We start from the raw sequence: 20,480 nt of genomic DNA on the forward strand, positions 1-20,480 counted from the left end.
GAAAAAATGGCCATCACACTCAGAGCCCATGGTCATATCTTCAAGTATGTATTTTTTTCTGACAAATACTACAAAAATACAAGAAGTTTTTGATAACAGAGGGCTGAAAATACATCTAAGGAGCTGAAACTGGTGAGTTTCTGCTTAAAAACGCCTTAAATATCACTAATCGATAAATTGCAAATCAATAATAATGATGTGCTTAAACACACTTGGAAAAAAAGCAGTAGGATGTTGCCACAGTATTGTTCTTTATTTATATTGTTTCTAAATTAAAGCAAAGTACAATGAACAGTACAAAATAAAACAAAATATATTCATATATATACAATATAAAATGGTTCCGTTCAGAACATTTAAAAAGTACAATAGATTGTGAAATAATTAATGAGGACTTTGATATAAATTATCCATATGTAAATTTAGTTTTTCCTTTAGTTTCCTCATGACCGAGAGAAAAATAGCTTCTTCTGCTTCTTCTTTTTGTAAACGCTGTGTCGGTTCGACCTCTTGTCTGGTCTGAGAGATTGAACCTCATAAGCTTGGCACCATTTTTTTTTTTTCAATACAAGTAAGCAGCTCATGAAAAACTACCACAGCAGCACAGATATGACTTTTTTCTTTTTAAACTCTTAACCTTCAGAGGGAAACGACTCTCATTTCAAGAAACCACTTGCTGATATTTGCATGACCTCGAGTGGCTCAGGCAGTTTTTGTGTACCTAGAAACTGGGAAACCAGGATGTTAGTGATGTTCTCTGTTACAACCAGTCTCCAGAAGGAAACCCTGAATGCTGTTACAGACTTTATGCTTGCTTCTAGCTGCAGTGATTACTAATTTGTTCCTGATTGACTCAGACTGTAGACTTTACATTTTTAGTATAATGGATCTCTGTTGAACTGTCACAACCTACAAGAATTGGATTCACAGCTGCATGTTGAGTCTGCACTGTCCCATCCAGTTTATGTTGTTTAATTTTATCGGCTAATTAAAGGTGCAGTGTGTAAAATTTAGTTGCATCTTGCCAAGAGGTTGCAACCAATGGAATAACCTTCCACTCTGAAGTACAGCTTAGGTTTGCCTTCAGGTAATGTAAAAATGTGCATGGCCTTCTCTGGAGCCAGTGTTTGGTTTGTCCTTTCTGGGCTACTGTAGAAACATGGCGGTGCAACGTGGCGGTCTCCATTGAAGAGGACCCACTTCCTATGTAGAAATAAATGGTTTATTTTAAGCTAACGAAAACATGATTCTTAGTTTCAATTATACGCTAATGAAAATTATAGCTATGACTAGAGACCATCTTGCCTTTAAGTTACTCCATAGGGTTCAAGGGCCGCTCCCGTATTCCTACCTACAGACTTCTGGCTCCCTTGCTCAGACCACACCCATCTTCAAACTCAGCCTTCATTGTGAACTCAACTATATACCTTTAAAGATTTGCGACTGCATCTGAAGGTGAATGCAATTGTGATGCTATTATGGTGACAAAATTTTGAACCCATCGGCTATCAGTCTGACAATGACAATGCTGCTTTCACACCACCACGCTCTGACCAAGAGTGTTCCCCCTAAAAGCAAAGTTTTCTAAAAGCAGCTGCTGCCGCTATGACTTCGTGAAACACTAGCAGAAGTGCAGGCTAGCTTGTCGCTGCATACTGTAGCAAGACAACGGACATCGCTGTGTAACTAGACAATTTACCAGTCATCTGAAGTTTGGTGGAAATGTTATCCAGGTTATCCCTGGTTGTCCTAACAATTTGCTGGCGCCATAGCTCCGGGTATTCAAACACCAACATTGCCAGCTCCTCCATCTTGTCTTCTTTGCTCTTCTGTGATGCCCGCTAATCAGTCAGACAGGTAGGCGGCAATCACTAGTATTTCAACACAGTGAATTCAGCGTGGCACAGCAAAATCTGTGCATGTGCACGTAGGGGGCAATCGTTTCATACCCCTACTGCTGTGATGAGGGTCAATATTTCAGGCCAGTAGAAGCAGCCAGAAGACATCCCAGCCAAGATTTCCTCTTCCACGTGCCAGTCATTTTGGCTAATCTCTATAAACAAGTATCTGCATTCATTTAAAAAAGCTAATATAAAGCTAACTCATCGTCAGACATAGCCGATGGGTTCTGAGGTTACATTTTGGCCAATGCATTCTGCCTCTCCACATGGACTGTTAACTTGCAATTCAAACCTGACCACAACATTTCCGATACCAAAATTGTTCAGTTGCATACTGATTCCTTATACATACACAGAATCAGTTTTAATAAACGTCTTCTGTGGTAGTTCCTGCTACAGTAGGTGTCACCACGATGATTTTGCCACACTGTCGTGGCTAGTAAATTCACTTTCTGTAACCATTTATCCTGTCAGGGGTCGCTGGAGCTTATCCCAGCTGACACTGGGCAAGAGGCGGGGTACACCCTGGACAGGTCGCCAGACTATTGCAGGGCTAACATATGGAGACAGACAGCCATTCACGTTCACATTCACACCTACAGACAATTTAGCTTTTAGCCAGTTAACCTAACCTGCATGTCTTTGGACTTTGGGAGGAAGCCAGAGTACAAAAATAAAAACCACGCTCACACAGGGAGAACTTGCAAACTCCACATAGAAGGGCTCCCCCACCCCAAGGTTCGAACCTCCCACCCTGGGTTTGAACCAGGAACCCTCTTGCTGTGAGGCAACGAAGCTTACCACTGAACCACTGTGCTGTTATATCCATTTCCTGACAATAGATCCCTCTAAATCCTACACACTGCACCTTTAATATAAAATCTGACCCTGTTTTACAAATTATAACATATCCAGGATCATTGAGAGCTAAAGCCAAATGTCTGTTAACCAGCATTTCAGGTTTCAACACCTTGACACATTTACATACATAAATTTACACCGATAGTGTAAATGTATGCACTGTTGTTGAAAGTACAGTGCCATCTCTGGAGCTACAGTGTCCTGCTTTACCTGCACAGCCCTGCAGTGAGAGTTACCCATATTTGTCTAAGTAGCAATAAACACTAAGAAAAGGCAACCTGGCCGGCTTGTTGGCGAGCAGCACTTCAGAGCAGCTACTGGATATATTAACAGCTTCGGTTGTTTGCACTGCGGCTTCCTTCTCTTATGGATTCTGTGCATGATCATGTTGAATAACAGCTGACAGCAAAGCAGCCTTTCCGCCCGGTGCTTAGTCTTGGGCGCGTATAACAAGGCATTGGGCATAACAGCACAATGGATTGGCATAGGGAGGTAAAAAAGCATCAAAGAATGTTAATGGCAGTAGAGAATATGGCACATGCCAACACGTCAGTAATAAGTGCAAATAAAAAAATGCCCACAGATGAGAAAGTACAGGAAGAAGAAACAAGAAACAGCAGAGAAATGTCAAGTATGCTGCATTTTTGAATCAGACGAGCACAGAAATGAACAGTATATTGTGTGTAGCCACACCAGCAAAGTATGAATGAGACTCAAACAAGTTGGCACTGACCTTTTAACATCATCTTGTACCGCAGTCGTGACTGAAACCAATCGGGGGGGGACACACGACTGTGGATTACCCAAAGATGATGGATCACATGTTATTGATAGTCTGCTCCTATTCAGCTCATGCCATCCCTCACCGTGCCTTCCTTATACTGTTGAAAACAAATGTGTCACTCAAAAGACAGCAATTAAATTAACATCATGCAGCCTGTCAGATCCACTTATTAAAGGAAGATATCCTGTTTACGGTTCTAGCTTTGAGCTCTCTGGTGTATCCCCCATAATAGCCATGCATCATCCTGACACTGGGGGTGTTGTGACACGAGCACGACGGGATGGGAGAGCACGTACACTGCTGAGGTTTTTATGAAGAGTGCCGACACTGTTGTTTCTGCTGTTTCTGCTGTCCCGCCATCCCTCACAAACCAAAAAGCCGTCACATACTGTCAAGCCAGAGGATGCGAGTCAGGCCTCGATCGCTCGTCTCCTTTAAGATGCTGTCTGAGAGCAGGAGGCGGCTTTTATCAGACAGGAGGTGACTGTCTTTTTTTAGAAGGGGTGTTGGTGCTGTGGCTGGCTCAGGCTCAGGAGATTTGGCTTACGGAGAAGTAAATAAACTACTTCTGAAAACTTTCTGCTTCCACCTCGTCGTTAAAGATACATGCACTGATCATTTTCTCTTGTGTTGATGATGCCATTGTCTGCTTTTATCCAGGAGATACTTAATAAGTTAAAGGTCCAGTGTGTAGGATTTAGGGGGATACATTGGTAGAAATTACATATAATAAGTATGTTTTCTTTACTTAATAATCACCTGAAAATAAGAATCGTTGTGTTTTTGTTACCTAAGAATGAGCCGTTAATATCTACAAAGGGAGTTGCCATGTTGCACTGCCATGTTTCTACAGTAGCCCAAAATGGACAAACCACATTAACAGCCCCTACGTTATGAGAGCGTCAGAAAAACACTGCTTTATTCGGTGTTTTTCCAAGTTTAAATCTGTTTGGGGTCTGTGGATCTGTTTGTTTTGGAGAAGAGGACACCTCTGTGGATAATTTGGCTGCTGGTAAAAAGTTTTTGAACATCTGGATCTTAAGTAATCGGAGACAAAATGTGAGCACACATAGGCAGGTGCTGGGCCAGCAGCCATCTCCAACATGCCAAACAGCGCCAGAGAAACACTTACTGTAACAAGAAACTGCTTCATTAAGTGTTTTTACTGGGTTCAATCAGCGAGTCAGGTTGTATTGGAGAGGAAGAGACCTCTGCGGATAATTTAGCTACTAGTAAAAACCTCCTGAACATCTGAATCAGAAATAAGGTGAGCACACATAAAGTTATCACAGAAAACCTCCTGAACAATAAACACTGAAGGAATTCTAACCAGAAGCAGGTTCAGCTGGCTGCAATCTGCAACCCTCACCACTAGATGTCACTATATCTCCCTAAATCCCACACACTGAACCTTTAAAAAAAATAAACACTGATCATTTCACTTTGCATGAGGAGAAGAGTATCTTTTCAGGGGCAACAAGAATTCACAAGCCTTCGATTTTAGTCCTGCATGTTCTTCCAGGAGGGGTAATATTCACAGTTAATGTGTTCTACAAAAACATAGCCATTTACTAGCCCTTTTTACAACCCTTCTGGGTTCCTATGAATCTTCAGTTAAAGAGGCACATTAACCTCCTCTCAGGCATCCTCTTTATCTTCATTATAGGCTAACAGGGTATATATGCATTATTCATTGATGTATCTTTGCTATCCCAAGCAATAATATTCCCTAGTATACACAAGTTTCCATCAAAGATCCATTACTACCACGTATTGGCTGATCTTTTCTTTTTTTAATGCATCTGAAAATGGCTTTTTCTGGCTATTTCATACAGATTTCCTCATTTAACACTGAGTCTTCTGTTACTACTGACAGTTTCACGTGGGAGCGAATGCTGAAGACTGTATTTATAGCCAACTATCAAAATTGGCAAATGCATAACATTTTTTTCCCCAGGCAGCCAGTGGACATTCAAATGAATTATTGATTGAAAGACTGAAAAATGGAACATAGCATGAGTAAATGTAATTGCTATCCTCGCCTCAGCTTTCCAAAAAGCTTGAATCACTCTGGAGATAATATACGACAGGAGCACTGTCCATACTTTGTTATTTTGCAAAAAAGAAGAGCCACAGCGAGACGTCGGCGCGCTGCAGGGGAGAGTTTGAAGACGTGGGCACTTGAAAAAAAATTAAGCTGCATTGACTACAAACAAGTTGGCGAAACAAGTTGTAAAAATGTGTCCCGCTACATGATAATATATCCAACAGTCCAGAGGTTCACAGGCTCGTACTTGCACAGTTTGTCTTCTTTCACCTCACCTGTTGAATATTCACAATGAATAAATTATGTTCACACAGAAAAAAAAAGTTTCACTGAAGCTACCAACCAGCAGGTTTCAAACCATCAAACATGTTTTTTTCTCCTCTGCTTTTACCCTCTCCAGTTAGTTCTTTCTATGGCTTATTTTGTAAAGCACTAAGATTTATAAAATCAAGTGAGCTTGAGTCGTCGGTGGTCATCTAACAAACCAGGGGATTCTGCCTCATAGACTATTTTTCAAAGCCATACAGGAGTTATCAGAAGAACAACAATCATAGCATTAATTTTGCACCATTTGAAACTTTTCTCTTTTCCCCCTCAAAGAGGGAAAAAAAAATACAAATAAATATACTCTTGGTTATGAACATACAATATACACATCCACTATCAAATGAAAAACGGGGACAACTTAATAACACTCTTTTTTTTCTTTATAGGTACATTCCTTTACAAAAGTATACAGTCCCTAAGAATGAGAAACTGAGGTATAGACTGGGCCTGACAGAGAGACCCCAATGCCCTCTGGGACACGAAGGTCAGAGGTCAGGTGATGACACATCCGCGCCCTCCCCAGTTCAGTCTGTCAGAGCGAGAACAGGCAGAGGCCAGTGTGTATGTGTGCGTGTGTGTGTGTGTGTATTCTTCTCTTCAGTTTGTCCACGTTGACCTACAGATTCAGGCAGTGGCTGCTCTCTCAGACAAAGCAGAGAAGTGTGTGTGTGTTTGTGAGTGTGCGTGTGTGTCCTTGTCTCGCTGAGAGCCACAGAGCATGACATGGCATATTTTACACGGTGCGCCTAACAAGTCGGTGGATAGTTTGACACAGCGACAGGAGGAGTTCACTTGTTTAAGTGATCCAGGAAACTTCAGCTTGTTATTTTCTCACGAGCTTCTTTTTCTTTTTCTTTCCTCTCCTGTCACACTTTCATTTCCCATCTTCATGTCTTGTCTATGTTGTGTGAAATATATTTCTGTATCCACAGTGTAGGTATCATGTCATGGAAAAAACCATAAAAAAAAAAACCGTATGTCTTCTAATTTTTTAAGACCCCATGAAGCGAAAATGACTGATGAAAATTAAGGTACTCCTTGAAGATGACAGAACTCAGATTAAACTTGCCTGAAATCTTGCATTCAAAACTTTTCTCCTCCATTCTTCCTGTGACTGCTCTGGGAAAACCATTTGGACTCAGGGATAAAGAATTTTGACTGATGCCTTATAATCGGGTTGGAGCTTCTTCTCAGCAGCTCAATTTGAAGGAAACGTGTGTAGCTGCTTTTTGTTTTTCAATCAGTGTGTCAGCACTTTTGCAAAAAGCCAGAGTGACCCCTGTGAGTTACAGCAGGGCTGTGAAATAAAACAACCTTACCGGCAATCATATTTAATTGGTGCTTCTGTATTTTTTTTATTGCTGCCCCCAGACTTAAACACTCTCTTCCTGTAATTCTTCTTTAAATCTCCATTTAAAGCAGCTAAAAGGACTCAGATTCAAGCATCTACTCTGTTTAAGTGCCTTAAAGCAAAACCCTATTAGTTTAAGGGGCATCTCTGCAGCTGATCCTGATCTCTGCACATCATGAAAGAAAATTTCTCATGGCGTTTTTTCAGCATTGTCACCGCCACAGCACACTCCTACCGCACCCTTTAATTCCCCTTCCTCTTCACCACAGGCACGTGTCATCAACTCAGGTTCTTCTTTACATGTATGAAAGATGCACTCAAAGAAACGACTGATGAAACAGCTTTTCAATAGGCCTCTGAAATGAAGAGCCCGGCGGCTAAATGCTCACTCAAAGGTTAGTGCTGGTAATGTGGATGAGACTTCAACGTATATATAAAAAGATAAAAGGCTCCTCAAAATGGATCTGAGGAACTTTCACCTGTACTTGTTGCTACTGTAATCCCTCTTTAATAAAAGAGACATATTTCTTTGATTTGCAAAGTATCTGTAAAAAAGGATTCTTGGTCAATTTTTTCATTTCGAATGATTTCATATCATTTCATTTGGGACTAACTTGAGAGATGATGGGAAAGTTAACTATGGTCAAAGGGGAGCCTTTGTTTGGAGCAGGGCTGGAGTCAGTATGTATGTGGAGGAGGGCCTGCGGGCAAGGGGGGGCCTTCATCAGGGAGGAGGCGGTATCTGCACTCCCAGCAGCTCATATGCAAAGATGTTCCAGAAGATGGCGAAGAGGAGGAAGGTGATGAAGGAGAAGACGATGACCCACCAGGAGCACTGTTTCTGCAGACTCTCCTCGTAGCTGCGCAGAATCAGCAGCCCCATGCTGATGCCGACCACAGCTCCTGACAGGTGTGCCATGAAGCTGGGCTGGGGCCCTGAGGAGGGCAGCGGCGGTGAGAAGCGGAGCCAGACTGCACGGCCCACCTCCGAACTCACTGCGGACGATGGAAGAGAGAGGAAAGACAGAATGTTTTTATTATCAGCTCATGTCCACAGCTGTGAGGATACCAAAACTGACTATGGTCCCCCCCAAGGTTAAATAGGTGATTATGGCCCTGGTTAAATGCCATGTTTTCTGATGTGAACCTTTCAGTTGATTTTACTTGGCTTTCCCAGTCACTTACACAAAATTAAAAACATCATTTTCATCATCCTTCTAAAAAATTAAGTAATTTGTATAAAGAACAGGGCCTAGGACTGAGCTGACTTTCTGTCAATGCCTGAAGACGAGTTATTCTAATGTAGTGAGCGTTTTTATCAAAGTCTACTTCTGCAGGCAGCAGGAGGTCACAGGAGGATTTAAATGGATCTTCCAAAAAATTGCTTTCAAATGTTATTTGCCGTTTGTTTGTTTGTTTGTTGCTGCTCTCCTTAGAATAAATACTCCACACTGAGTGTAAAACCAGAGCAAATGTAAATTCAGTCTTCACAGTATCTCACACAAACGATGTGTCACATTTTATTTAGAAATGCTGTATTCCCTGTTTGTAAAACACTGAGGAGAAATAAAACATTCCAGCAGAGACTCGCTGCTCTCTCAGCTCGGGGGCGGCAGGCTCGGGACAGATGGAGGGAACATATTGCTCACTAATGAAAGTCGCAGTGTATCGGCCCTCGTGTGGAGAAAAAGGACAAGTGGTATGACTGAAATGCTTCGAAAACAAAGCAACATGTCCAATGACGGAGCCTCTCACTCTGAGCAATTAATAAAGAAAGCTGGAGCCGCATGTCTGTTGCTCGGCTCTGAGAGGTTTTTGAAACAGATGATAAACACTTCATGTTGAACTGTGAACAGGTGTGCACAAATTAGATATGCTGAAAATGAAAGGTCACACCCTCCCTACTCAGTGACTGAACTATAAATCCAACATATAAATAGCAACAGCAGGATCAGAAGTGCAGGGCTTTCCGAGTAAATCTGGACAACTTACTGCAAACTAGTGCCAGGATCATGCGGAGCAGCTTGTATGGACAACGCATCCCAGCCCAGTTCTGCAACACAGAGCAAAAGTGTCCCGTCAGCACAAACAATCACGACACAAACAACCATATATATGAGTGTAATAACAGCCTGGGAAGACACAACTCTGTTTGTCTCCTCTGGACCTGAAAGTGAGACAAACTATATCCATATGAGAGAGGAGGAAGCACTTTACATTAAGCACAGACGCGATTCTACACCTGGCTGCTCTCCACTTACTGGTTCCAGCCCGGTGGCACTCCATTAATTAGGACTAAGATAATTTAACAGAAGGGGAGAATGGGCCAATAAATAGCCATTGTGATTCTCCAGGGGGAAGAGAACAATGGCATCCCGACTTTAGAATAACACATTTACTCCCCGGGATGAAAAATTGTACCAATCATGTCCCTCCATAACTTCTTAGCTGTGGGAATGACCCAGGGAGAGTTTTTACTCCTCTTCTCCCACAGTAGAAAAAGAAATACTGAGCGCCATCCAAAATTAAAGACAGGGGAGGATATAAATAAAATCGAGTGCATGTAGTGTCACGATATTTCCACAAATAAATGATGAGTATCATGGAGGGGAGAGGTCAACACAGTGGTGTTGTAGAGGTCCAAGTTGGGTGAGATGTGGTGTTGCTGCTCTCCGATGGAAGGCAATTAGCTTTGATGCGCCTCCATCTCTCACACAAGAAGAAGGGTGATCTTTAAGCAAATGACAGCCAATCAATTTTGTTTGTTACACGTCTTGTTGTCACGCTGCTGACACTGAAACGGAGAATTGCTGAGGTAACCTGACGTATGTGTGTGAGGTGCAGGGGATCATTCAGAGACTGAAAGAGAGAGCACAGAGGACACAAATGTAAAAACTCAATACGTAAAGAGATGCTAAGAATGCTAACTCTCTTGCGTGCTGTGGAGTTACACACCCATTAATGCCGCGAGCACAGAAAACAAGAGCAAAATAAGAAAACACAGGCAGAGGGCAGGGTCTCTGCAAAAAAAAAATACACCACCACACACCTCTAGTGGGTCATAAGTGATGAATGAGAAGCATTACTTCTGTATGAGTCTATACACTGGTTTTTTTTTAGGAAAATCCTGCATCTTTAAAAACATCAAGATGTAAGATTTAGGTGCAATGTCAAGACTTGGATTTGCACGCTACATGGTTCCAAGATGTATTCTGACAATTTAGCAGGAGCTGCATGACTTCTGGGGAGTCACGTCCACAGCAGCACATCTCCAAACTTCACTGAACCTGAAAATGTCTGCTGAGTGAAACGGATGATGATGCTTGATGGCAGATGGCCGGGAATTTACTGGGTTGAGACTGGACGAGGTTTTTGAGATTTCCCTCAAAAATACAAACTAGAAGAAAAAAATAAAAAACTCATCAGAGCAGAACTAAGACGTGCATTAAAGGATTCCCCAGCAACAAACAGGCATCAAGCGTAACAGACCAAATAAACTGTCTGTTAGCTGCTACAAGCACACAGTTACACATGTCTTTGCTTTGGGCCCATCAGTGCACTTTGATTTCTATCCCTGCTGGCATCTCTGCTGCCCACAGTGAACAGCAACATTAGTTAAAGTGATTCGTCAGATGTAACACCGCCTCGAGAGTTGAAGAGAATGTGGAAGGCATTTCACATATAAACCTTGTGACAGAAACACACACAAACTGTATCACTGTATCAAGGGAATCCACTGCTTGTTTGTTTTTCAGTGGACATAAATAAACACAGATTTAATAATTAACGTCTGAAATACCAGTTCACTTCCGGTTCATTGATATAGATGACGAGCTCAGTGAAAACATGTTACGGTCAGGTATGCTACTCGAGTTCAAAATGCTTCTCTAAAGAGGTCACATGGAATATTCAGTGGCACTTTTCCAAAAGCTGCTGGGCAATAAAAACTATCTATCACATCGATGTGATCCGAGTGTTGCAGCGAAAAGCCCCAACAAACATCTATCTTATAAATTATATATTTTAACAAAGCAGAGCATTAAACACATGAGTGTGCAGCGCTGGATGCTGGCTGGAGTGTGTGGTGTCCGTCTCACACCATGCGGACGGCTCTGACATTTCGTCTCCATTGAAAACTGCTTACAGACGCAACAATGGAGGTGACGATGATGACAGTTACCATGACGACGTTGGCCAGATGCGCTGAGCACAGAGCGTAGACCCCTCCGGAGCCCCCCACCACTGGAGCACGCATGTCGGTGATGGACACAGTCAGCGAGCCTGCAGAGAGACACAGAGAGAGAGAGATAGATGAGGAGTGCAGACGTTAGAGAGGGAGAGCACGCAATGCAGGGAGAACAGTGTGTGTGTGTGTGTGTGTTGTTAGGAGGAGAGAGAGCAAAGGACAGCATTTTAAAGCAGAGGGGGGAAAACAAAGGGAGAGTCAGATTACTCATCAGGCAGCAGCACAAGTCACCTTCCCAGGAGCATTTTTCTAAAAAATCTTTGAGTAAAAATCAGCCTCTGTTCGTGGCGACTGTATTACACCAGCTGACCTTCACATGCCCTTTAAATTTACATCTAGAATACATGACACACACACACACACACACACACACGCGCACGCACGCATACGCACACGCATGCACACACACACACACACACACACACACACACACACACACACAAAGGCACACACATGTTGTGTGTCGTGCACTGTATTATTCAGGCTTTGCTATGTAAGCAGTCTGCTAAAACTGCGGCTGACTAATTACATCAAAATGGTAAAGAACTGAAATGGAATATTTCCTAATTGGATTTTCCTTCAGGATGCTGCAATTAAAAAAAGGCCATCTTAAAATGATCTCTGATCAAAGCAAGGCCAGGAGAACACAGCCGAGGCCCGCTGAAGAGGATAATTTCCAATTTGTGTGCTTTAAAGATGCTTCATGAGCAAAATGTAATCTGGGATATGTGAATATGGACACAGGCCAAATGTGCTGTTTAAAAAGTTATAACATGAAAGTACAGCGGTGATAAAAAAAAAAAAATGAACGTTTTGACATGCTGTACTGTAAAGTGACTGCTCACTTAAACATGCTTGTTAAAGGAATATATGCTTTTTATGTATAAAGGATATTTTTTAAGCATTTATTTGACAGACCAAGTTATCATTTTGCAAGTTACAACTCGTTGTTCTCAAGTCCCAAGTCAAGTCTTCTGTCAAGACAGGCAAGTCCCAAGTCCTAAAATTTGAGGTTCAAGTCCTAAAGAAGTCATAATGTGCTCTTTACCAAAATGACATTCACAAAATCATGAAAGCTTTTTGAATTTGTATTAATTTGTTCAAACAATAGCCTGGGCTATTATTTGCTTAAATCAATTTGAGTTTCAGGTTTGTTATGATTTTGTCAAATCGAGTCTAAGGACATCAAATTTGTGATTCGAGTCACATGACTTGAGTCCACACCTCTGTCATTTGATATTGAACACTTACAGGCAGGTGTTTACTCTGTGGTAAACACCTGTGTGTTTACCTCTGGTTAATTAGACCTCTTGTCAGGTCACGTCACCAAACTCTATGAACTATTAACAGTAATAACTCCATAAACTGTCCCACTCCAACAGGTGTAACAAAACTAACAAGAGACCGAAGGAGCTGTCAGTCCAGCATAGTCTGTACACGCCAACACAGTCTGGAAAAGAGGTCGAATCAGGTAACAAGTTAAAACACCTGTGTAGGTGGACTATAACTGTGAGAAGGGTCTTTAATCATCCATCTGTCGGAAAATATTCAAATAAGTCTTAAATATTCGGAAGAACATTTTGACATCTATATGTGAATTTTTAAAGTGTTGTTTGTCATTTCCTGTTCGTATAAAATGGTATTTGCTTTTCTTTGTGCATACATGCTAAACCGTATGTTATGACAACTGACATATAGAGTATACTGTAGAATTAGTATGCAGTATCGAATTGGGACACAGTCTACCTAACAACATGCCTTATCGCTGAAATATATTTTGGTCCATAATATTGGCCTCTAGCTTGCTAATTAAGCTTCCATAATTAGCTTCTGAGGCCACACTCTGGTGGTTGAATGAAAGTAGAGAATGTATATGAAAATGCAAAAACATATTCTTCTAGATTCTAAAGATCCATTGGCTTGTGAAACGTTTCCTCTCTGCATTATGTGGGCGACTACCATTCATACTATATGTAAGAGTAAAGCCGTTTGACATTCTTTTCTATGGAGGTTTCAAACGGCCTCTGCTACCATAGATTCAAACGTATAAATACTGAAGGTCAGTGCATGCAGATAGGCTTACAACTGATAATTTATTGATGATGTGTTTAAGTACTTGGAAGTGTTTCATCTTAACACATCAATGGGACACACAATGTGGAACTTTTTCAACCAAGACCAATAACTGATAGTTCCCTGCTTCTCATAGTTGATGCCAATACAATGAGCAATAATTTACCTTTTGTGATTTAAAAAGAACCTGGAGTCTATGCACACACCTGAGGGTAAGAAAGGCTAAGATGCAGAGAGAAATTATGGCTGATTTTTATATTCCATAGCCCTGACGTGACAAAATCAAACTGACATCACTATTGTTAACACAACAAAAACCATAGAATAGTTTTGACTCTTTCATACCTGTCAATATTACTCTGTGAAAAAGAGAGTTTCTGGAGTATTGTCAAATGGCCTATCCTTGACACCCCTGACCCCATATAACCCTACGCTACAGATGAAGATAATGAACACAAGGATGTGAAAGTAAAAAGACTGAAATGTCTTAAACTATAAAAAAGTTAATAGTAAAATAAAAAAAAATGGGGATTATTTATAAATATAAAGCAGTGTTGCAGTGAAGACAACCTAAACTGAGACCAAGTCATGGCCAAGACCAGAGTGTATCGAGACCAAGACAAGACTAGTGTGAGTCCCACACTGAATGACACACTTGAAATAAAATGTGGAGCATGCAAACCACACAGTTGGCACTCCTCAAATTGATCAGAAAGATGCACATTGCCATACAAACGCCCACAGAAAACAAATAAAGATCCCTTTTTATTCACCTCTTTGATCGCCTTGTATACAGTGTAAGTGTACCAAAATATAATCAAAAGGCACTGCGGAGGTGAATTTCATGTGTGGGAATTGTCCTTTGTTGTCTTTGAGCTAAGAAATATAAACAAACACTAAGGAGCTGAAATCTGCTAAACCATCTTTATTCAACACTCCGTTTTTGCGCAGCCAATTTAGTTATATCCTCGCAGTTGTTGTCTTGACCGGTCTTGAAATAAAATCCTAAATCCTTTTTTTCTGAGACTGAAACAAGACAAGGTAAAAATGTGGTCGAGTCTGGGACGAGAAGAGATGGAAGTGATTTGAAAATTATGTATTTAGTTTGAAAACTGAGGTTTAAAGAACACAAAAGGTGTTGCTTTGTATTGAAAAATAGATAATCAGTTGTTTTGCTCATTGATGGGTTATAATGAAAAATGTATTTGCTAAAGAATTATTCTGAAAAGATGGTTAAAATATTGGAATTTTTTTATTTTATAGATGGTATTTTACTTAAAAAGGATGATGGTAATGTTGTTTATATTCTCATTATCTCTGGTGATCTATAGGTCACATGGCTGCCACCCTGTTAAAGGCAAGACAGCCGAAAAGATTTGGTGAATGAAGCAGTGTGCACAAGGATTTATACTGAGTTGTGTGACATGATTGAATTCTGATGGCGCTGGTCTGCAGTGCACCTTGCTGTGTGTGTGTTCTCAACGTTACAAAAAGAAATGTTTTTCTATGCCCACTGTTGTGCAGAAAATATCTATTATTAATTAGTCAGTTATTAATGAGAAAAACTAAAAGACGTCAGACAAACAGGCCTAGATATGAACTGTGGAGTCTGTAGCCAACAGCTGTTTTTAGCAGAGTCAGTGTGTGTTGAAGGCGTATAAAGAAATAATCCTGAATGCAGCCCAGTGCACCTGCCGCTGCATTCAGCAGGTAAAAAGGGGGTTGCAGTGACACTGTGAAGTAGGACAGAATTCCAAGCAGGAGAAATCACAGTTGCAGTTGCTCGTGAGGACGGCGTCAGCCACTGTTAATTATGCAAATGAGCTGATAAGGGAAGCGGAGAGGGCTGATAAAACAAAACAGCCTCTTTTTAATCACAGTTGGGGTTTGCTGGAGTTGTGATCTCAGATCTATAATGCATGTTGTAACATTCATATTCTGTGTGTGTGTCTGGGGACCGCACAAAGTAAACATCGTCTCTTAAAGAACGCCTTGTCAGCCCGTGGTGGCAGTGATGATCATGGAAAGACAGATGGTAATCAGAGCGCGCTCCTGAGTCATTCATCTCGCCGCTCTGTCGACACCTGTGGGCTATTTTACGTGGATTTATGGGGCATGTGAAGGTTGGTGCTTCAGCTAAAGATTTGAGAAGATTCGCAGTGCCCCATTTTTAGTAGTTCCACGAAATTGCAATTACACAGTGTAGCGTACAGTATGTGGTCTCTGATCTCTTCAAAGTAAAGGAAAAATTGAATTGGAGCATCTGAGTTGGTCTTTTTTAGTCTTTTCTGGAGCCTCACAACTTTTTCGCAGTTTGTTTTTTACTTCAGAACAGTGGAGCTGCAAGATATTGATGAAATGTTGATAGAATGATATGAGAAATATTACTTGGGTTTAAGTTATGGTAATATAGTAGTTTAGGTTAAATCTAGTATTTTGCTGCTCTTAAAGATTCAGTACAATTAACTAATACAACTTTACGAATTTATTTTACTGCTTTAGCAAAGTGAATTTGGGATGATCTGTCTCTTTAAGATAGATTTGTCTGGCCGCTGTCTGGAGTGAGCTTTCAGAGCTTTTTCATTGAGAAGAGCTGCACACTGAATTTGAAAACAATACTATGAAAGTGGTCGCTATGAATCATAACAGTTAAGTAACAGGCTGTAAAACTATAACAGGCTAAACACAATAATTTACAACTCCTACTAGCTGAGGAGAACTGCAGACTCTGAGAATACCCTCGACCACATTACACACAGTAACCTCATCCAATATTAAAATAAGTTGTGATTAGAGCAGCTTTAAGGGCAATGCAGTGGGCTGTAACACCAGCCAAGACCACCTCTTCTTCCGAGACACTTGTCAGGGATGTGACACCACCATCTGTGGGTGAAGAGAAGAAGACAACCTAAGACCTCCGGCTCAGAGGAAGAGACGGGCTCCACAGGGAGGACACAAACTGCTCTCTCCTCCTGCTCACTCTGCTTTGGTGAGAGGCTCCCAGATACAGTATGAATATTAAACAGTCCTGTCATGTGGGCTCTCCTGCTTAGGGGGGATTTAAGATTTAGGATTCTCACACTCAGCAGGAGCTGAGACGTGAGGTGTACGATTATTTCATCGCGGAGCTGACACATTCCATCTCATGCACAGATTATTTATTGTTGCCATCCTCAAATCTTTTTGTGAGCTTGCAACATCCACAAGTGCACTGCAGTGTAGACAGTAAAAATGATGTACTCTGTGTGAAGTGTAAGTCAACCACACACACTCAGGGCTATACTCTATCTACCGCAGTATAATCCCCAATGCAGCTCTGAGAACTGAGCCTCACTGTCAAACCAAACTTGCTACACCATTACTGTTACTCCAGGCTGCCCTTAAGCTATGGGTCAACTTTGTATTTTTCAGTCTCTCAGGGATAAGGTGCAGACAAGGGATGGTAAGCTGATCCAAGGCCAGGGTTTGACAGTGCCTCAGGCTGCGCCGCTCTGTAGCCACTCCAGTGGAGGCTGCGCTAGAGCACAGTAAATGTTGCAATAAAACAAAATCCTCTAATCCTTGGAAAATATGCCTCTGCACAAACACTTATAAACCTTTTCAGTGTCTGCTTTCTAGAGTTTGTATATGTGGGTAGCTATCAACTGTGATTACTGGGACTATTTACAGTCTATGGAGAGTCCTGGAGAAATGTGGCTGATTTTTAATGATCAAATGATGTTGAGCAGATGTTTAAAGGACGTCTAAACAGCGGTAGATGTCTAGGATAAAATAAGGCAACATAGGATTTAAGGCTGAATAAATTAAATCATCTTTGCCTGTGCTTTCTATCAAAAATTAAGCATTCATGTGCATGTAAGTCTCTCTGGTGTATGTGTCTTATATCCATAACTTGTCTTTGAATAGGTAATGTAGTTACTAATTGGTGTGAGGAGGGAAATAAAAGTAAAACCTGCATTAATTGATATTTTGAAGGCAGTACAACAAGCTGTAAACACTGACACATACTCAGCTTATAAAGCCGATATGGGCAACATTTTAGCAGTTGACTATTTACACATCTAGCTCACACAGAGAAACATCAGCAGCACTCATTTGGAGGAACGCTTCAGGCGACCCAACAAATGTAAATCCAATATTCACTCTCTTTTTAGTTGTGTTTGGTTTTCATCAACTCCTGAGGGAAATATTTTGGCTGTTTAGCTGCGAAAATGCTTGGCGTTGTTCATCAGTTCACTGCAAACTTTGTCTGTCTGTTGTTTGCAGCTGGTCAGGTAGCGTGCAGTCGGTTTATCAGAGCTTTCTTGCTAAAAACAGATCTTGCTGCGTCTGTAAACAACCCCGAGGAGAGCGGAGAGACCGCACCAAAATAAGTTGTGGGCTGGAAAACCAAAACAATGAGATAGAAAGCTCAGTAGAGCTGTGGAGAACTGAGTCAGAGGATATTTTTCGGCAGGTTTATCACCGCAAGTGACCCCTTTCACATGCTGCACAGTCATCTGACTCTTTGTAATATAAAATGTATTGATAAGAGGGGCTTTAAAGGGCAGATGGCATAGTGAAAACATGTCTCGTTCTCATGGGGTTTATGCTGCATTCACATGGAATCAGGCAGATGGTAGACAGAGAGAAGCACGGACAGCACAGAAAAAATAAACACAAAACAGTCCAACAGAATAGAGGGATGGCCAAACAAAACATGTATGATGTTTTATTGCAACTGTGATTGTCATTAAAATACACGAAAAAAGGTCTTATTGTCCAGATCACTGATGATTTTTGCCTTGTTTGCTGCCTACCGTCTGTCTGATTCTACGTAAAAGCAGCATTATTCAGGAATTCAGGAGCAAAACTACATATCATCTCACACTTAATTTATAAAGATGTCTACCAGAAGTATGTCTGAGAACATTATTATGCACTGATTTGCATTTCTTGGTTGGTCAGCAGATAAATTACTCAGGAGAGGACAATTAAAGGACAATGTGTGTTTATTTATTCAGGTGAGTTGGTCAGTATCAGATACAAGCAAATCTGGCAACCCACTGCTGTGATTTTAATCCTTTATTCAGTCTATTGGTATGAGCTATGAGAAGAGACTACTGAAATTTATTTTGTCATGTTTTATTTTGAGACATGAAAGAATTTGTAAGATAAACTGTTGTAGAGTCCATGAAGATTAACAATTATTTTTTTTCCCCTCGTGAAACGGTAAGATATTCCAACAGAAGCTCAGCACACAGACAGTAAGGGAAACCTCTCTCCGCTGATACTGTGGGATCAACACGTCTGCATACCTAAATGACGGAATAGGTCGTTACACTTGCCTCAGACAGCTCTATCCTGTATGCATTAAATCTTGTGGCCCTGCGCAGAGATGTGCTGCAGTCAGCACTCTTGCAGTCACAGGGCTGCCTCTGTTGGCTAATAAACTGGGGAAATGCCTGATCAGATTTATTTACTAAGCACGAATAAGGAGAGAGGAAGACTGATGGAAGGAGTGGGGGAGTGAGTGCATGAGGAAGGGTGATACACAACCACAGAAATAAAACTAGAATAGAACAGACATTCCCTTTCAAATCAGTGAAGCAGGATGGTCAGAGTGGCGGCCTTTTTTATATGTACTGCTGTCACTGCAACCGTTGCTGCAGGCTAACTTCTAAAGGACTATAAACTTCTGTGTATAAACAAATTGACCTGTGGAAGGTCGCTAACTCCCTGAGGTGAGGTTTTATGTTAACAACCAAATGAGCAGTGTACAGTGAACAGTATTTTTTTCAAATAACTTATCTGCTACTTTTAAAATATTAGCATAACTGTTATTTCCTTCTTTATTTAGTTGCCATTAATTGCATGTTTGCTGAAACATTATGTACTGTAGCTGCCTCAGAAGATCAAGTGAGAGCAGCTGCTCAGCAGACAGCTGAGAGGCAGAGAGAGGCCGCGGGGATAAACAACATGTAGATCAACATATTTTCACATTTTGGTGAATAAAGAGTTTATTTCAACCAAACCAGAGTTGGTGTTTGCAGGAACAGTAGACGAAGTAACTAGTTGACTAACAAGACTAACTGAGATGGGTTTTTTTGGTTTGTTTTTTTAATGTAGTTTCTGTCCAGTTTGAATTAAGTGTTATTCATGATGAGTTAACAAGGTAATTAAGCTAAGGTTAATCTTAGATTGGTGAAGGAGAGAAACTTGATTGGTGTGTGGAGTGCATTTTCTGTTTATAAGGAACCAGGTGTAAGAACAGGCCAAAACAGATTTCTTAAACTAGCCTGGGTGACACACTTGTCACCCTAACAACAAACAAAAATCGCCACTTTCCTTTTGTATTTGTCAAATGACTATGACAAACAGTTCAATGTCCTTTCTATTCATTCTATTTTTCAGTATAGAACACACACTCATGCTGTGCTCACATTACAAATGACACAGCAATGGTGTGACCAGCTACATTATTCCTAAATGTGGTTGACAAGTTGCTCCAGTCTCTCGTTGACGTTGCTATGTTGTATGGACTTGTGTGTGTCTGCTACTTGCAACAGAGAACCTCGACTAAGCCTCTGAGCCCCTGTTTTAACATCAGATTTTGCCACTCCATTGCATCACCATGTGCAACACAATGGACAGACAGCTAGCATAGCATCAGCTAACTAAATAACACAGCAGAAAAAAGCCCAGCTACAAGTTTAGCTTCAAGTGCCGGGCGTCGGTTTGTAGCTTCATGTCACCTGCTTCCATTGAAAATGACTTGTAACCTGCTGCTGTGTTGCTCGTAGTGTGAACACAGCATAAGAGTGCAAACATAGCTACATACTACTACTTGTTTTTTCTCTGACAACAAGGGCTCTACTTTCTGTTATTTAGCTAATCATGAGGGAGATGTT

At 41.1% G+C, this 20,480-nt stretch overlaps 1 protein-coding gene across 2 annotated transcripts in view; it reads right to left on the reverse strand.

Moving 5' to 3' along the window:
• Positions 1–259: 259 nt before the first annotated feature.
• rhbdl1 (rhomboid, veinlet-like 1 (Drosophila)) overlaps positions 260–20,480 on the reverse strand; it is a 54,933-nt gene continuing 34,712 nt past the window's right edge. For both annotated transcript variants that reach the window (XM_049562945.1, XM_049562946.1), the window contains exons 6-8: positions 11,452–11,552; positions 9,264–9,324; positions 260–8,267 (exon numbers count right to left, since the gene is read on the reverse strand). In XM_049562945.1, coding sequence (XP_049418902.1) covers positions 7,996–8,267; positions 9,264–9,324; positions 11,452–11,552 — 434 coding nt within the window. In that variant the 3' untranslated portion in view covers positions 260–7,995. The remainder of the gene's footprint in view (positions 8,268–9,263; positions 9,325–11,451; positions 11,553–20,480) is intronic.

The sequence above is a fragment of the Epinephelus fuscoguttatus genome, linkage group LG20, assembly GCF_011397635.1.
Source record: "Epinephelus fuscoguttatus linkage group LG20, E.fuscoguttatus.final_Chr_v1".
NCBI lineage: Eukaryota > Metazoa > Chordata > Actinopteri > Perciformes > Serranidae > Epinephelus > Epinephelus fuscoguttatus.